At 54.5% G+C, this 15,727-nt stretch overlaps 1 protein-coding gene across 3 annotated transcripts in view; it reads right to left on the bottom strand.

The window, feature by feature from the left end:
* The window catches only part of LOC120409065 (dynamin binding protein), a 69,162-nt gene that overhangs the window by 9,612 nt on the left and 43,823 nt on the right, over window positions 1-15,727 (bottom strand). For 2 of the 3 annotated variants that reach the window (XM_039546447.1, XM_039546449.1), the window contains 5 exons: window positions 4,418-4,605; window positions 2,504-2,603; window positions 1,659-1,806; window positions 1,058-1,075; window positions 161-360 (listed from right to left, as the gene is read on the bottom strand). In XM_039546447.1, the coding sequence (XP_039402381.1) occupies window positions 161-360; window positions 1,058-1,075; window positions 1,659-1,806; window positions 2,504-2,603; window positions 4,418-4,605 (654 nt within the window). The remainder of the gene's footprint in view (window positions 1-160; window positions 361-1,057; window positions 1,076-1,658; window positions 1,807-2,503; window positions 2,604-4,417; window positions 4,606-15,727) is intronic. The other variant, XM_039546448.1, reaches the window with a different exon arrangement.

Here is a 15,727-nt window from a genome sequence, read left to right as displayed (position 1 = left end):
CACCGCAGCCCTGCCACCATGTCCCCCACACCCAGCTGTCACATACTCTCCATAGCTGCCTTCCCAGCCCAGCTGCCGCATCTCCCCTGCTGCCTCCCTGTTCCTGTGCCCAGCTGCGCTGGGGGTGCCTCCTCATCCCAGCTCTGCCAGGCTGGCTCACCCAGGTCTTTGCGACGTTTGTACTCGTTGATGTTGACGTTGATCTCCTTGACTGCAAGGACTGCAGCGGCGAGTGGTGCCTTATCAGGGTGCGACTCAGGTGTGGCGCTCAGCAGCTCCATGAGCAGCAGTGGGTATCGCATCACCCTCTGCACAGGCTTGATGAGGAAGGAGCCCAGGTTGATGTAGTTTGTGCAGCCCCTTGGCAGTCAGGAGGAACGAGATGCATCAAACTTCAATCCAGCTCCACAGAACAGTGCCTACCCTGCCCCCCAAACCCACCCCAACCCATTGCACGTATCCCCCCAAAGCTACTGAATCTCAGTAACTCACTGCACCCGTACATCCTCAAAGCTTCCCAACCTCAACCCCCAGACTCACACGCTCCTAAAAGCCAAGGCGTCCGCCCATCTCAAACCTGCTGCAAACTCACACCCTGCAATCCACATCAGCCTCAAACTGCCTGGGCCTAGTGCACCGCCAACCCCTTCCTTTTACCACAGTCCTGCCTGCCATCAGTCCTGATCCCACAATCTCACCAACCCATCAGCCTCGCACCCTCCATCCCACTATCCTGGCTGTGTGCCCCAGAGCCCAGACCCTAACCTAAACTCTGTACAGACCGATTCTACATGAACTGTCTACACTGGACATGACCTCGCCATTGCTTTGCCACACTCCTGCACAGACGCCCTTTACTCTTCCCTCCTCTGCCCAGCCACGCCACAGACCCACCAAACCCAGCCCCAGGCTTCTGCATTCACAGGCTCCATGCAGCACTTATGTTTCCGCAGGCATGCACACAGCCTAGGGAAGGAGGATATTAGTTGTGGGGATGGGTGCCAGGGCTGAGACAGACTGACAGGCATGCAGTGAGTAATGGGAAGGAGGCACTTACCACTCACTGTACAGGCTCCTGCAGGGACGCAGAGGGTGGAAAAGCAAAGAAAGGAAGCTAGTTAATGGGACGATCAGGTGTGGGCTCCAGCAGCCAGCACCTCTGCCCTGCAGTGACACTGGGAAGCAGCTGCCTGCTCTGTCCCAGAGCCCAGAGGCTGAAGCTGCTGGCTTCAGGGGGATTAGCCTTTTGTGACCCTGAGCCAGGCAGCTGAGAACGTCAGCCAGGCAAGGAAGCCAGCGCCGTCAAGCCACTGACTAGGCAGGACCGAAGGCTCAGGAATCCTCACCCCAGAGATGTGCTGTTCCCTGTAACCCAGGAGGGGCCCTGCAGGTATCCTGCCTGGGGTGGGAAGGGGAGATGAGGCATTCAGGCCAGGGGGCCTTTTCTACTGTTGTCTCTTCTCTTCTGCTAAGGCCTCAGAGACCAAAGGGGCCTGGACACCAAGACAGTCCCGTGTATTCTGGTAGGGGTAGAGAGAGAGTCTGCAAAAGGGGCAGGAAGGCAGGCTCCTGTCTCAGCATGCTCAGGATGAGGGGCAGAGTGTGGAAGGAGGCGGCCCAGACTCCTGGCCAGGATGCGGGGTGGGGAAGGCAATCACCTGAGGTTCTCCAGGGAGTCCAGTAGGTGTTTCTGGATCCTCTCGTCCTTCTCGTAGGCCTCCAGCAGTGCAATAGCCTCATCATGGTTCTGGCAATACACTTTGTACACCTCTTCCAGCCCTGCCTGGTGCGCCAGGAATGCTGGCCCTGTGGAGAATGACCAAGGCTGCTCAGTGGCTCCTGCCCACCCTGAGCTCTGCTCAGCCCTGGTGCCTTTACAATCTCTGTTTCTGTCCTGGCGAGATGCCCAGAGCTGTCCACTCCCCCTGCACACACGTTGCTTGAGAGGACGGCAATATTAGAGCACCCAGCTTACTTTCCAATCACTCTTAATGCACCTGTACATCCTCCTGCTTTTCTGCCCACTGCCGTCCCTGCGCAGCTGCCAGCACTGAGCGCCCCAGGCCCACTCATTACTTATTACATGTATTGGGGCAGTGCTCGACGGCCCCACGACAACGGTGGCCCCTTGTGCCAGGAACAAAAAGACAGTTCCTGCCCCGGAGCCCACAACCTGGAGTGGGAACATCCTGAGGTGCGCCAGGGAATTTCCAGGGAGACCCAGGACGCAGTGAGCCTCCGGGGGTTTGGAGGGATCTGAATGTCCCAGCGCACAGACCCAGCAGGCATGGAGATCTCCCAGGGGAAGCCTCCTTACTGGAGTCACTGAGCATGGGACAAAGCCCTGGAGAACAAGCAGCAGGGCTCAAGGCTGACCTGGCAAAAGGCTGGGAGGCAGCAGATGAGCTGAGCCCGCACCTTCCCACTGAAACAGCTCCCTCACCCCCCACCCCCACCCCTAAAGGCCCGCCTGGCTTGGGAGAAGCAATAACAGACTCCATACCAACAGCATCCCCAGCCTCCAGGGTGCCCAGCAGCTGCTTGGAGAAGCTAATCACCATCTGAATATTTCCAAAGAGCCCCTCAAAGTCCACACTCTGCACCTGCAAAGATGGGAAGAGAAGCATCCAGGTGGGAGAAATACTCAAGGCCAGGCCCCGCAGCGACCTCACCCATGCCCCGCACAACCCCACCACAGTACTCCATGCCCCCCACCAGCAACCTCTGCCACGCAGTTCCCATCCCCCCACAGCAGCCTGCGCCTCGCATTCCCTATCTCCCCACCAGCAACCTCACACATGGACCCCCCATCCCCCCCACAGCGACCTCTGCCTTGCACCCCTCGTCCCCCCCACAGTAAACCGCTGCCTCGCACCCCCATCCCCCCCACAGCAACCTTCGCCTTGCACCCCCCCGTCCCCTCCACAGCAACCTCTGCCTCGCACCCCCATCCACCCCACAGCAACCTCCGCCTTGCACCTGCCCCCGCCCCCCCACAGCAACCTCCGCCTCGCAGCCCCATCTCCCCCCCAGCAACCTCCGCCTCGCACCCCCATCTCCCCCAGCAACCTCTGCCTCGCACCCCCATCTCCCCACAGCAACCTCTGCCTCGCACCCCGTCCCCACACAGCAACCTCTGCCTCGCACCCCCATCCCCTCCACAGCAACCTCCGCCTCGCACCCCCATCTCCCCCAGCAACCTCCGCCTTGCACCCCCCCCAGCAACCTCCGCCTCGCACCCCATCTCCCCAGCAACCTCCGCCTTGCACCCCCATGTCCCCAGCAACCTCTGCCTCGCACCCCTTATACCCCACAACAACCTCCACCTCACACCCCACATCTGCCCACTGCAGCCTGTGCCTCGCACCCCTATCCCCAGCAGCCTCTGCCTCACCCCCATCCCCACAGCAACCTCCGCCTCGCACCCCATCCCCACACAGCAATCTGCAACTCGCACCCTCATCCCCTACAGCAACCTCACCCCCCGTCCCCTCCACAGCAAACCTCTGCCTCGCACCCCCATCTCCTCCACAGCAAACCTCTGCCTCGCACCCCCATCTCCCCCACAGCAACCTCTGCCTCGCATCCCATCCCCCCCACAGCAACCACTGCCTCGCACTCCCCATCTGCCCACTGCAGCCTGGGCCTCGCACTCCCATCCACCCCAGCAGCCTCCACCTTACACCCCTACCCCTCCCAGCAACCTCTGCCTCATCTCCATCTGCCCATTGCAGCCTGTGCCGCGCAGTCCCATTCCCAGCAACCTCTGCCTCTCCCCCACCCCCACAGCAACCTCTGCCTCACACTCCCCATCCGCCCACTTCAGCCTGTGCCTCACAATCCCTATCTCCCCACCAGCAACCGCATCCATGGACCCTCATCCCCCACAGCAACCTGCGCCTCACACCCTCATCCACCTACAGCAACCTGCCTTGTACCCCGATCCCTGCACCAGTAATCGCCACCTTGCACCCATCCCCCCACAGCAACCTCCCCCTCGCACCCGCATCCTCCTACAGGCTGTAGTCCGGCTCCACTAACTACGACCGTCTCTCATGCCACCAAAGTTAAAACAGATGAAAGGAGATAAGTTGTTACCCCACTGATAATTAATCTGTGGAACTCACTGCCACAAGAGTGATTAAAGAGTTTGGCAAGATTCAGAAGAGGATTGGCCATTTCTATGAACAATGATAATGGTTCAAGTCACATAAGCCACAACAAAAATTAAACCAAACACTAAATGACACAAGTTAGAGTGAAACGTCCCACCCTGAGCAGGAGATTCCACAGTTGCCACTAGGCGTCCCCGCACTGAACAAGCCAGCCATGGAGACAGAAACCGGACTCAATGGACCCCTGATCTGATCCTGTCTGGCTGTTCTTGTCCCACCACCTCCTGCCATAGGCTCCCCACCTGCGCCTGCTGCAGAGGCACCATGATCAGCTCCACACACATCTCGAGGTCTCGGATATAATCCCGTTCTGTCTGAAGGAGTTCCTCAATGACCTTCGATCTCTTCTCTAGCATCCTTTGCTTCTCGGTGGCGGCTGTGCCAGATGTTGCCTCCAAGGACACAGTCTGTGAGGAAAGGAGGGTCATTTCTGAAAGAAACAGACAAGGTCAAGCTCCAGAGACTGACAGCCGATGGCCAAGCCCCCTTTGATGCCTGCATCCTCCATGGGCCTGTGACATGAACAAGGCCCATGCATTGCCTGGACCCTGCCAAGTGCAGAAATCTCCCCAAGCCCCAGGGCAGCTGAACCACTCTGAATGAGGAGGGCAGCAGGAATGTCCTGCCCTCAAGCTCCAGCCTCTCGAGGACAGACCCTGGCACGCTGGCATGTCCTGCCACGAGTCCAGGCCTCCTGAGGGCTCCAGGTCTGACCCCACCGACTGCTCCTGCTCCCACTCCCACATTACAGTAATTTGTATTGCAGGAGACCGCTGGGGCCTCATTCAACTGTGCTGCATGGACAGAGTCAGTCATAACCCACAGCTCACCTCCAAAGAGAGTCTATTCACTTCAGCCTGAGGTGGATGGGAAATGCTGAAGGCCACCTTGGAATATAGTGCTAATGTGAACCACTTCCCTGCTGACTCTGGCAGCAAACACAACAGGTGAGCACGCTTTGCTGCACAGATCTCTCCCAGCCCCACAATGTTCTAGTTCCTGAACCCCCGGGGGGATACTGCTTGGGCTGCACTTTTCAAACATACAACTAGACCAGTGGCCAATCACCTAGTCTGGCCACATTGGGAGATTGGAGACATTTACAGGCCCTGCTGGAGGGTCAGGCCCTACAAGTGGGGTTCGGATCCAAAACGGACGGACAGTAAATGCTAATGAGCTAGGAAACGCTGGCTGTTAAAACTACAAGCTCCAGGCAAAGGGGAGCAGAAAATTAACCCCCCTCTGTCATACACACAAAGAAAATAGGCAGGGACTTGGGTTGTCCCTTCTTGTGCAGAACGGGAGCCTGGGAACAATCCCTGTAGAGCTGACTGTCGTGTCCCTCCCCCCCAGCCTGTCCCTCCACTGATCCCTGCTGAACTAGGCAGCCCACCTGCTTCCCCTCCCACACCCAGGATGGGCCCCTTTTCTCTTTGTTCCCTTTTGGATGAGGATGGGGCAGCGCCCAGCAGCAGGATCCCAGAGAGGAAGCACTGCTGAGCTACCTACCTGCTGGGGTGTAGGGCCTGGCTGGAAACCCCTGGCTCTCCTCTCCCCTGCCCTGCCCCTCGCTGAGGGAACAGGGCTTCTATTCTCCAGCTCAGGTCATTTCCATTTGAATAGCTGAGAATGACTCCAGCAGCCACAATGGAGCCGGCAGGTGCCAAAGCCTGGAGCTGGAGTTCCTGCCCCAGGCAACTGGGAGTGAGTACCAGAGCCCTCCATGGACAGGCAAGCTCTCCAGAGCATGGCATTTTGTCTCCATCATTTCCCCTTTGCTCTTTCCAGAGAGTGGGGCCCACACACCACACCCAAGAATGGCCTACGATGCCCTGTTTGGCTCTGGCATCAGTTCACAAGGAAGTGACATGGTCCACATAACCAAACGTTCCCCTGCTGGCACACCAAAGATAACAGGCCAGGCCAGGATCAGTCTGTGCTCGCTGGACTGGCCATGACAAGGGCTGAGCCTGAGCAGATGCAGCCGCTCACATCGCCCTCATCCTTGGGGTCCGAGTGCACAGACAGGGTCCAGGCTCCCTGCCCAACGTCTCCCTCTGCTAAGCATCAGAGGGAATGCACAAATATGAGCAGAGCAGGGGAGACAGACAGACACACACACAGCAGAACAGGGGAGACACATACACACTCTCACAGAGGAGGACAGATACACACAGTGGCAGAGCAGGACAGGAGGACATATACACATGCACAGCAGGACAGACACGCCCCTAGGCAGAACAGTGCAGACGGACACACAGGCAAAGTGGGATAGACAGACTCACACCTGGGCGAGATGGACAGATGGCATTGCACTACAGAGCAGGAATGGCCAGGGCTCAAAGCCAGACAGTGTGAAGCCTTGTCCTGGCAGACCAGACCCGCTAACAGAGCCACGGGGTCTGCCTCTGATACATGCTGGCAGCACATGTATTGCGTGTCACCCCAATCAAGCACACTGAATTGACTGGACAGACACAGCAGGCACGATAGTGGCTAGACAGACACATCCAGGTAGATCAAGCAGAACACACACACATACAGGTGAGCATGCGGATGGGCTCCTGCCTTCCTGTCTGTGCCCTTCCTTGGCAGCTGCCTGCTTCCTGATTTTCTGTCCTGCCTGATGCTCCCCAGCAGTCCAGCCCCCTCATTCTCAGGCAAATTCTGAGACATTTTATCCACAGATTCCGGGGTCCCAGCAACTTTCAACTACACCACTTGCCCTCCTCCTGCTCTTAAAGGGGTAGCACACGTGGGCAGCCACAAAGCCTGCATCCCCGTCCTTTCCCTGGGCCCCAGCCTGATTCCCTCATTCAGGGGCATTTCCTCCTCTGGGCTCCATTTCTCTCCCACTGCCAAGCTCTGCATGCGATGGCGTTTGGGGCAGTTTCCCACTCCACATTATTGGGTTTTATTGCTGCTGCTCAGCTAAAAAGTCTCCCACCAGTTCCAATGGCTTCTCTCAGTAACATTCAGGGACATACAGGCACAAAGTCTGGAGTTCCTCTCCTCCAATTCCATGCCAGAACCTCTCCACTCCAGCGTCTGCCCACTGCTGAAACCCAGGGGCGTCTCTAGGCATTTTTGCGGCCCCAAGCACAGCAGGCAGGCTGCCTTCGGCGGCGTGCCTGCGGAGGGTCCGCTGGTCCTGCGGCTTCGGCGGACCTCCCGCAGGCGTAAGCCGCGGGACCAGTGGACCCTCGGCAGGCAAGCTGCTGAAGGCAGCCTGCCTGCAGTCCTTGCCACGACTGGCAGAGTGCCCCCAGTGGCTTGCCGCACCAAGCACGCGCTTGGCGTGCTGGGGCCTGGAGCCGCCCCTGCTGAAACCCCTCTGCCCCAATCATTTCCTTGTACTCCCTCTTCTGTCTGGATCCAGCTGTCTTAGGCTTAGGGCTAGTCTACAATGGCAAGGCAGCACTTTAACTTGGCTTGTGTAGTCGTGGCAGAGCGCTGGGAAAGAGCTCTCCCAAAGCGATAAAAAAACCCACCTCCACAAGGGGCGTAGCTCCCAACACTGGGAGCGTGGCTCCTAGCACTGCTGCACTGTCTACAACGGCGCTTTACAGCATTGAAACTTGCTGCGCTCAAGGAGGGTGTTTTTTCACACCCCCAAGTGAGAAAGTTGCAGTGATGTAAAGTGCCAGTGTAGACAAGCCCTTAGACTGTAAACTCCTTGGGACAGGGACAGCTTTGTTCTGTGTTTGTACAGCTCCTAGCACAATGGGCCATGCCTGGGGCTCCCAGGCACTATGGTAATACAAATAAATTATAAATAATAACCAGTGCAGGAATGGAGCAGGATTTGCACTTGGAATGGAAGAAGGTGCTTGAATATGTAACAAAACCAGGGAAATGATCCTCATCAGTAGCTGCTTACAGCCCTTCTAACAAGCCAGGCCCCATAGGTGGCAGGTATTTAAGGCCAGGGAACGCTAAGCCTCCCCAAACAGCTGCCAACCCACTGCCTTTGAGAGCACAGATGCCTGGACTGTTGCCCCACCTGTGCTCTGCCCTGAGGTCCCACTCCCACTCTTCCCCGTGGCCCCGCCCTCGCTTTACCCCTTCCCATCTCTGTTCCACCCCTTCCCCTGAAGACCTCATTACCTGCCGAGTCGCTCCTCTCCTTCACCCCACCGTGGAGAAGAGGAGCAATGGCAAGCGGCTGGCGGGGAGGCCATGTTGGGAGGGGATCGAGTGGGAGCGGGTTTTGGGACGGAGCATGGGCAGGACCTCAGGGGGAAGACGCCAAGCAGGGGTGGGCCTCAGAGCGGAGCCAAGGTCCAGGCACCAGAGGAGCTTCTGGTGTTCGTGCCAGCCTCCCCAAATGCTGGAGCCATGCACCGCCCATGCCAAGCCCCACACTGCAACACAAGGTGATTCTGTGCTAGAACTAGTCATAACTCAGAATTTTCATTTAGCAAGAAGTTTCAGAGAAATCAATATGATTTCATGAAAAATTTTCCAACAGAAAACCATGATGACAAAACTGTTCCGATGCACTCATGCCATTGTGCTGGATCTCTGCACAGGTGATTGGACACCTTGACAATCCCTTGTAAGCAGGCCTGCACCCTGCAGTAAATTCCTTTTGGATGGTATCAAAGGCTTTATCTCTGCTCATCTTCCTTCCCCAACTTTCCCACCACTGCTAAGGCAGGATCAGCTCCCCCTAGACGTCAAGCGGTGCTCTGGCAGGGTTTGATTATATGGTGGCAAAAATGCTGGCAACTGCCTGCAGCCCTGTTTGCACTGTGGTCACATCAGTGGGGGTAAATCAGCACTAACCACGGTGGCTAATTTGGGGTCGGGGGGGAAAGCTGGAGCAGCCAGCTCGGGGGGGGGGGGGTATGCCTCCTTCCCCAATGAGTCATTAAGCAGCCAAAGTTCATCCCACACAGCATCTTGCCAGCACCTTGCAGAGCTGGAGCTCACACCATCTCCACTTGAGGCCAATGTCTGATCACGCCCTGTCGCTCCAGAATAGATGCCTCCAGGACTTGCATTCCTGGTGGTGCCACTGAGATGTCCCCAGCTCATGTCCATGCCTCAAAGCCACGGCAACGCTGAGAGCACAATGCCCAGAGACTCTCTTCAGCACTAGTCCTGAGGCACCCAGAATGCAGCTCCCTGCTCAAAGCCCTTAGAACCTGACTCCTTGTCTGGAATCTGTCCTGGCTGCAGTTTCTCCACTGCCTCTGGAATCCCTCAACACAGAATCTGACTCTGGATTGGGCTGGTTCAGAAGCCAGCATGAGATTTCAAACCAGGAGTTCAGCTTTTCTGGGGCAGAATTTACAACTCCTAACTAAACTGTGCAACCAGGTACTAAGGAGAGCTGGCATTAGGCTGTTTAGGGAACATACTCCCCTACTGCAAAGCTCCCTTGGGGCTGAACAGAAGCTCCACAGAGACTCAGTAACTGCTGTTCCGTGCTCCCCCCCTTTTCACTAACATACATATATATAGATCCCATTGAAGCTGCTCCACAGTTGTTCCCCGCAACCCGCCCCTCTTCCCAGGATCCAACAACAGGTGTTGTTCTGGGATCCAGAAGGAACAGGTGTATTGCTCAGGAATGTGCAGAGGGGTCACACACGAATAAAGCAACAATGTGACAGTCATTCAGGGTAATTGCTGTCATAGCCTAAAAGAATTCTCCAGGTCCCTGCCCAGCCCTCTGATGAGCTGTGTTCTCCCATGGAACTGATGCCCCAGATAAGAGAAGAAATGCTATTGGGATGAGACACAGAATTTGCCTGTATTTCTGCTTTAAGCCATGTTACTACACTCGAGAGCTTACTGCAGCACGGTTGCACTGATGCAACTGTGACACTGTAAGCTCTCGAGTGTAGCCACTCTAAGCCGACGGGTGACAGCTCTCTCGCCGGCTTAACTACTCCAGCCCCCGTGAGTGGCAGTAGCTATATTGGTGAGAACTCTGCCAACACAGTGCTGTCCACACCAGCGTTTAGGTCAATGTAACTTAGTGTCACGAAGTGTAGGGGAGTCAGGCCCTGCACCCCCGGGCTCCCTGCCGATTCACCAGGACTCTCAGCCAGCCAGTAAAGCAGAAGGTTTATTTAGACGACAGGAACACAGTCCAACACAGGTCTTGCAGGCACAGATAACAGGATCCTCCCCTGTTAGGTCCATCTTGGGGCCCCATAATCCCCATCGGGGATCAGAGCCCTCTCTCTCTACTTCCCCTCTGTTCCCAGCCAGCTCCAGTCTGCCCCACCCCCTCTGGCCCCTCCTCTCTCCTCCCCTTCTTTCCTGGGCCAGGAGGTCACCTGACCCCTTTTTCTCCAACAACTTTAGCCAGCACCTTTGTAGGGAGGGGCCCGGCCATCAGTTGCTAGGAGACAGAGTGTCAGGCATTTGCTGCATGGATTTTTGCTGCTAGATACTTAGGATCTGTACCCAGCCCCCAGTAAGACTCGTCCCACTTCGTCACACTTAGGCCATGTCTACACTATCAGATGCAGCAGTGTTGATTTAATGGGTCTGGTGAAGACACGCTATGTTGATGGGAGAGCATCTTCCATAGATGTCTGTACAGCTATGTCAACGGAGAGCGTCTCCCATCGACATAGCATGGTGTAGACACCGCTGTAAGTTGATCTAGGTTACGTCGACTTCAGTTACATAACTGAACTAGCTTAACTTAGACTGACTTACAGCATTAGCACAGACCAGCCCTTACATTGCTTGGGTGGGCAGAGGGTACTCACACCCCTGAGCGATATAAGTTCTGCCAACATAAGCTGTAGCATAGACATGGCCTCAGACAGCTCAGCCAAGGAACAGCTCACCAGATGGTAACTAAACACCTCAGCACAGAAGGGCACCTCCTGAATTGAAGAAAAAGCAGGAGCCAAATAACTTTACAGAACCAAAAGCTGCCCCTCAACAAACAGGAAAAGGGAAGAGAAGAGCCCAGCTATAGGAAGGAGGAGAGCGTCCTCGGCCAGCGAATGAGGATTCCCACCTCTCAGCCACTTCACGTAGAGAGGGTGAGCAGACCCAGCTCTGCTGAGTTCAGAGGTTGCAGAAGGACAGAGCAATAGGCTAGCCCTTTGCTGTTCAGTGCCTTGGAGCACAGTCAGTGCAATTGAGGAAGAGCCGGTGTCACTAACTCTGACGGGCAAAGGCCCTTAAGCAGTCACGTGGCCACATTCTGCAATAGCTGCACTTCATGAGTGGTTTCAGGGTGCCCCAAATAAAGTGCATTACTCACGCAGGCTAGGAGTCAAGAAGCCACTTCTGACCAAAACTGATATCTGGCTGGGCCTAGCTCCCAGATGAGCCCTCAGGTAGTGAACCTGATTGTGGCAGACCTCCCTCCTCCTTGTAACAACCTTTTATGTATTTGAAAATTGTTATCATGTCCCCTCTCATTCTTCTCTTCTCCAGACTAAACAAACCCAATTTTTTCAATCTTCCCTCATAGCTCATGTTTTCTAGACTGTTAATCATTTTTGTTGCTCTCCTCTGGACTTTCTCCAATTTGTCCACATCTTTCCTGAAATGTGGCACCCAGAACTGGACACAATACTCCAGTTGGAGCCTAATCAGCACCATGTGTAGAGCAGAATTACTTCTTGTGTCTTGCTTACAATACTCCTGCTAATACATCCCAGGATGATGATTGCTTTTTCTGCAACAACAACAAAAAATCAATTTGGGATGATATTGTGAAGCTGTTGCTATGAAAATTACCATATCATGAATGCCCCTGTATGTCTCTCCACCATGGCCTAGCAAGATGGTGTCAATCTTCCCCAGTATTTTACTTTTCACATCTAATCAATAGTTATACTAAAGAGTAACTGCATTCTAGGGGAAATCCTGTTTTACCTCTCAAAGGGAAGAAGGAAAGTGGGGGAGTGGAAAGTTACCAAACAGAACCCAAGCCATGCACTGTAGCAGAAGAACCTGGATGACCCAAGCCCAAAGAATGCTCTTGAATGGTGAGGAAACCGAGGCAGGGAAATGTGTGTGGCGTTTATTATTTTGTATGGCCCTGTGTATTTATCACACTATTCAAGAGCAATAACTTGTTAAGAGTTCTGAGTAGTGTCTGTGTGCTTTGCTACTCAACTACAATGGGCCGCAGAGGGAGTTAAAATGTAACCCAAAAGGTTCACTCCTTCAATGGGATTCTGGAAGAGGGAGTGTTAAACTATTTGGGGTATCTTGGGGGTCAGCACTGATGTTGGGAGCTTAAGGCAGTTGAGCTGAGGGGCTCCATTTCCATGACAGGGTAACAGACAGAGTCAGTGACTAAGACATATGCCAGAGAGGTCAAGGGAGGAAACAGTGCTGCAGCTTGCTGAGACCCAGGGAAGCTTAAATACACTGGAGGATCCAGAGGCTTGGATTCCCCTCCTATAAGTCTGGTGGGTGGCAGGCAGAGGGAGCCCAACCAGACTAGTGACAGCTACTGCTTCAAGCTGTCTGTAAACTCAGAGAGGCAGAACTGAATCAGCTAGAATCAGGCCATCTTCTGAATGTTTGCTTCACAACCATAAGGGCTACAGACTTTTTAATGAAAGCCAAGACTGTGGAACATAAGATGGCAACCTCAGAAAAAAGGACCAGTGTTGACTGTTATTGGGAGCAGGTTCAATTCAAGAGAGACAGGGACTGAGGGACAAATTCCCTTAGAAGCAATTCCCCTTCCAACAGAGGGAGAGAGCCCTGGGAGAGGACCCACAACTGGGCGGGGCAGACAGGCTGTAGTCTACAGGGTTCTGTTGTCAGGGGCCCAGGCGGCAGGGAGTGTAAAAACTGAGAGGCTGTCATGAGCTACGGATCATCTACTAGAATAATTCATGACCCACTCTTTTGAGAACAGGGGGCAGAAAAAACACTCCAGAAGGAAGAGAGTGGGGCCCTCACCTGCTGCTCCTGAAAAGCGGGGAGAGAGAGGAAGTTTGTAGGGAACTGTAGCCCATTGTAAGAAGCCCAGACAACACAGTGCGGGGCATGGTGTAAACCAAGAGAAAAGAACAGAGAGGAGTTCAAGGGGATGGGCTCCACCTCCAAGTAAGCCAGGCAGCTGCTGAGGAGAAGCAAGGTACTTTGGGAGGATTTGGGGAAAGTGGGTAGGCTCTGAGGAGCCTGGGGGGCGGGGGGACTGCTGGATTCTGATTGGCAGCCAGGGCCGGCTCCAGGCACCAGCCCAGCAAGCAGGTGCTTGGGGCAGCACGTCAGGCTCTTCGGTGTCAATTCAGTGGCGGGTCCCTCGGTCCCTCTCGGAGGGAAGGACCTGCAGCCGAATTGCCACCGAAGAAGAAAGCGGCGCAGTGGAGCTGCCGCTGATCACAATCGCAGCTTTTCCCCGCCCCCGCCGCTTGGTGTGGCAAAAACCCTGTTGGCAGCAGAGGCACTAGCAAAGCTGCATGTCTTGTAGTAGGAGAAGTCCAGCAGTAAGTAACACTGTCCCCAGACAGGCAGGATGGGACGACAAGGTCATGGAATTTCAGCCAGAAGAGGGCCACAGGGTGAACACTGCTACAAAGACCTAAACCAGGTTCCAGCCACATTCCTCCTCCCCTGGGACGAACAGCATCAGCGTGTACACACTACCTTGCAAACTCAGTCCCAGTTTGCTACCAGTACTCTAAAATACATCTCATGCCTTGGTATCTCTCAGCTGTTCCTGCTTCCCTGGACTTTGTTTACTCTAGGCCTAATTCACCCCCAGTGCAGGTATTAGTGTAGATTGGTGCTTGGGCATTTTTACCACTCTCTTGTCTAACACTCAGCTCACTTGAGCCTTACAGGCTGGCTGTCCAACCCTGACGCCTCTGTTTGAAATCAGACTTTCCCTTCTCCTAGGTGAGTGCCTGCCAAGCTTCACCTGCCCACTCTCTTTCTAACCCTGTTGGGAGTAAACACACACAGTCCCTCTCTGCACTACAGCCTCTGCCCTCACTCCCACAGGTCAGCACTTTCCCTGCATAGCTGCAGCGGGGCTGCTACCTCCAAGGGAGAAGCAGGGCTCCAATAGTTTCCCCAAGCGCAGTAGCCACATTCTCCAGAGCTTAGCCACGCTCTTGCTCTCACAAGGCTCTGGGTTAGTTCTTTCCTCGGCTCCTCCCCATTTAGCATCAGTTGTGCTGCTGCCCTTTGAACACTCCTCCATTGTAATCTCCCTGCCTTCCCCGCCCTGGAGAAGCTGCAGGCACAAGAAGGTTCCATGCAAACGACAGAGCTCCAGGCAACTGTGAGCTCAGGAATGCAAACAACAGAGCCTGCTCTCCCAGCTGCCTCCGGAGAACAGATTCCACAGGACACAAGCCAGTAGCTAGCTGCAGCCTCCAGTCCTGACCAAGTTCCTACTCTTTCTGATGGCTGGAAAAGAGCCCCTGACAGAAGATGTACAATATGCATCTGATGAAGTGGGGTTTAGCCCACGAAAGCTTATGCCCAAATAAATTTGTTAGTCTCTAAGGTGCCACAAGGACTCCTCGTTGTTTTTGCTGATACAGACTAACACGGCTACCACTCTGAAACCTGTCAATATGAACACAGATTCTCAAACATCCCTGCAGCCCCAACAGGATGCTTCACTAACCAAGCGCAGTTCCCTGCATCCCCGAGCCCAGAGGGCAGCTCTTGCCCCAGCAGATGTGCCCCTCTTTTGTCCTCCCCTCCCACCTCCGCACACCCGCCCACCCACCCACTCTCACTCACTAACCTGCTCTCAAGCAGGAAACTAAACCCCAGAGGGGTTTTGTGCCCAAATCAACAACAGATATCAAAGAACAATCCATTCAACAGCTATGCAGCCTGCACCCTCCAGCTGTGAATTTAAACCTCACAAGCTATTCAGTCAGTACTTGGATGGGATTCGTCTAAGGCAGGGGTCTGCAACCTTTCAGAGGCGGTGTGCCGAGTCTTCATTTATTCACTCTAATTTAAGGTTTTGCGTGCCAGTCATACATTTTAACGTTTTTAGAAGGTCTCTTTCTATAAGTCTATAATAATAACTAAACTATTGTTGTATGTAAAGTAAATAAGGGTTTTGAAATGTTTAAGAAGCTTCATTTAAAATTAAATTAAAATGCAGAGCCCCCCGGACTGGTGGCCAGGACCCGGGCAGTGTGAGTGCCACTGAAAATCAGCTCGTGTGCTGCCTTTGGCATAGGTTGCCTACCCCTGGTCTAGGGAAAGCTTAGGTGCTGCAGAATATGGAGCTGGTGGCTGACATGAGCAAGGGACCTTCCTCCCTCTGATATCAGTGACCAGCTCACTACCAGAGAAAAGCTAGGCTGCTAGATATCATCTTTTGAGATCCCTGATCTCTCATGGTGATTACAAATCCCTCTTCTTAGGGAAGTGTCAGAGGATCAGCCTTGGTGTCTTTGCCCAGTGGAATTCTGCAAGGTGGTAACTGGCCTCCCTACATTTCCAAATGGATACAGTATCTTTCTTCCCTTCCTATCTCAAACTGCTGCATAGCATGATTGCTGTGAGCTGCTGTTAAATAGCTGTCAGGTTCCACCCAGGGAGGGCTGCATGGCAGAGTTGAGGGAGTGGTT

Source organism: Mauremys reevesii, linkage group 7 (assembly GCF_016161935.1).
Source record: "Mauremys reevesii isolate NIE-2019 linkage group 7, ASM1616193v1, whole genome shotgun sequence".
Taxonomy (NCBI): Eukaryota; Metazoa; Chordata; order Testudines; family Geoemydidae; genus Mauremys; species Mauremys reevesii.
This window is presented reverse-complemented; position numbering and strand designations above follow the sequence as displayed.